General features: G+C 57.8%; 1 protein-coding gene across 1 annotated transcript in view; it reads right to left on the bottom strand.

Moving 5' to 3' along the window:
- Nucleotides 1-2882, bottom strand: part of DACT3 (dishevelled-binding antagonist of beta-catenin 3) — a 15848-nt gene extending 12966 nt beyond the window's left edge. Inside the window, exon 1 of the mRNA XM_011963145.1 lies at nucleotides 2632-2882. Coding sequence (XP_011818535.1) covers nucleotides 2632-2880 — 249 coding nt within the window. The 5' untranslated portion in view covers nucleotides 2881-2882. The remainder of the gene's footprint in view (nucleotides 1-2631) is intronic.

The following is a 2882-nucleotide window of genomic DNA, read 5'->3' as shown; positions in this document are numbered from 1 at the left end:
GAGATCCTGTCTCTACAAAAAAAAAAAAAAATTAAAAAAAAAAAAAAAAAAATTAGCCAACTGTGGTGGCATGCACCTGTAGTCCTAGCTTCTTGGGAGGCTGAGGCAGGAGGATTGCTTGAGGCCAGGAGTTAGAGGCTGCAGTGAGCTATGATTGTGTCACTGCACTTCAGCCTGAGAGACTTTTCTCTAAAAATAAATGAATAAATAAATATATCATTTACAAATACATAAATAAACGTGAAAGGATGGACTTTTTGGTAAGTTCTGCCAAGTCTAATTCCGGTTCTTCTGTTACAAGGAAGAGCAGAAATTAAGGAGACAGACAGGAGATGCCTCATCCTCTCCAGCGCCTAGGCACCCCCCAAAAAATATTCCAAGTCTACACCTCTCTGTTTGCAAGTCTGGCCTCTTTCCTTCCAGTTGCAAAAGGATGAATCTTTAAAAGATTAGAAAGTCCTTGGCCTGAGTCTGGCTCCCTGCCTCCCCACGGTGCCCCTCATCCTTTCTCTGCAGGCTTAATAAGAGTTTGGTTAGGACCCCTGGAGACCCCTTTGCCCAAACTTCCCTTACCTTGTTTCTCCCCTCACATGCCCCTCATTGGTATCCAATGCCCATTTATCTCTATTAGGAAGTCCTTCCGCAAGTCTGACTTAAATTCTTCATGCTGAAAGGGACCTTTTTCCTTCTTGAGAGGCAGCAGGACCCAGGGAGCCCCTGTCCTCACCCAGGATTCCTGCCTCTCTTCTCTGCAACACCCCTGATCTTTACCTGGTATTCCCATCATTCCTATTAGAAAGAAATCAAGTCTGGCTTCATTCAGTCTTTCTTGCCTTGAAGGAAGTGTATTCCTGGCAGGGGCTGGGGGTGGGGGGTAAGTCATAAGGCAAGGGCTGGGGGATCAGAGGAAGCCCTCACCCGCTCTTCAGAGGGACCCAGGAACCCCCAGCACTAGAGAAGTTTATATTTAGCGCTTCTCTGCTCCTCCTCCTCCCCCCGCCTGCCACCGCCTCCTCCCTGATGCTGGGACAAGCTTTGCCTAGAGACTGGGGGGTGGGGGGGACAGGCCTCTCCACTACCATCTCATGCCGGGAGGACAGAGGGCTGGGGGGGAGGAGGGGACAGAGGGACCGAGGAGAGGGAGACTGAAGGGCAGAGATAGGGAAGGTGAAGGGTGAAAAGGGGAGAGACCAAGGGCAGAGCGGGAGAGGACACAGCTACCCACAGCTACCCCATCCTCATGCCTCGCTTTCTCCTTGTCAGGATGGAAAGCGCCTTCCAAGCCGAGCCAGCTTGGGGTGGGGGGAGCTAGCGAAGGCCCCCACAATCCGTCTCTAACTTTGGGAGGGGGTGGGGCCTCCCACAGCTGTTTCTGTTTCCAGAAAAGAATGTGCAGGGGGGGTCCCACTCCTGAGAGGGGGAGGGGCCGGGCGTGCAGCCCCGGGAGTCTGGCTTCAGTCTTCCTCCCCAGTCCCCATCTGGGGAGAGGGCAGTCGAGGTCAGCGGCGGGGAGAGCCCCCTCCACCGCCACCTCGGCTCAGGTTTCCCGAAACGGGAAGCTCTGGCCACACACAGGCTTGGGGATGGGGATCTGCGGTGGAGCCAGGGTGTGCGGGCTGGGGGGAGGGGAAGAGAGACTGAGCCTGGGACGTCGGGCAAGAAGGAGAGAGCGAGGTGCAGACAGGCAGGAAGGGAAGGCCAAGGAGACAGAGGCAGAGGGACACAGAGATCACAGAGACAGAGAGACAGGATGAAAAAAGAGAAGCAGACACAGAAAGTCACAGGGATGTGGCAGGACGGAGAGAGTGACAGAACCCCGGCATGAGGTCGGGAGACTCGAGGAATGACACAGAAAGGGGAGAGGCATGGGGCCTCCTCAAGTCATTCCGGAGATCTCTGTCCATCTTCCACCATGAGAACACCCAGAGTCCAGAAGTCTCCCCCAGGCGCTGCCTCGACCTGCCTCCCATTGGGTCAAGGAGAGCTGGGGCCAGGTAGGAAGCAGGGGAAGCGTCATCAAAGGGTCAAGAGCCCAGTGGGGGGTCCTCAGGGACTGTGAGCTTTCTCTCAGCAGTGGTCCCTCCCTCTGGAGGCCCTCAGATTCCCCTCCTCCCACCCCGCCCCCTCCAGAGATCTCCAAGCACACCAGGACTTAGGGAAGATGGAGCCCTGGTGGCGGGGCCCAGAGAAGGGCATGTTTGGAGCCTGGCTGTGTGACCTTGGGTGAGTCGCTTGCTCTCTCTGAGCCTCTATTTCTCTCTATGTTAAATGGGGACTATCATCCCGTTTCCCAAGCTGCAAGAAGACAACGCCTGCAAAGTACCCGGTCCCAGGTTTGACACATACTTGGCGCCCAGAAGGATTTTCTTTGGGGAAGGGGTGTAATGGATGGGGCCTGTTTCTCACGAGGCCCCAGTGGGGGCGATGCAGTTTCCCCTCCCCCGATTTGGGGGCGGGGAGGCCAGGTCTGGGCCGCCGCCGGAACTCCGGGGTCTCCAGCCCCACCCCCTGTCCTTTCTCACTCCCTGCCTACCTGGGTCCCCAACCCCCCCAACCGGGTGTCTGAGCATCCAACTGAGGCAGACAGACACAGACGGGGGTGGAGGGACGGATGGACAGGCGGCCCCTTACCAGCTGCTCCTCCAGGGCTGCTGCGGCCCGGCGCGCCGCCGCCGCATCTTCATCCTCATCAGCGTCCTCCTCGTCCTCGGCCTCGGCGCCCCCCATTCCGGGCTGGGCCAGCCGCAGCGCCTGCTGCACGCGGTACTCCTGCCTCTCCCGGAGCCAGTGTAACTCGCAGAGCCCGGCCAGGCTACCCTCCAGCCAGCCCCGCAGCCGGCCCCGCTCAGGGCTCACCGGGAACGAGAAGGCCCGGATCATGG

This window comes from Colobus angolensis, unplaced genomic scaffold, assembly GCF_000951035.1.
Source record: "Colobus angolensis palliatus isolate OR3802 unplaced genomic scaffold, Cang.pa_1.0 Scaffold60, whole genome shotgun sequence".
Lineage (NCBI taxonomy): Eukaryota > Metazoa > Chordata > Mammalia > Primates > Cercopithecidae > Colobus > Colobus angolensis.
This window is presented reverse-complemented; position numbering and strand designations above follow the sequence as displayed.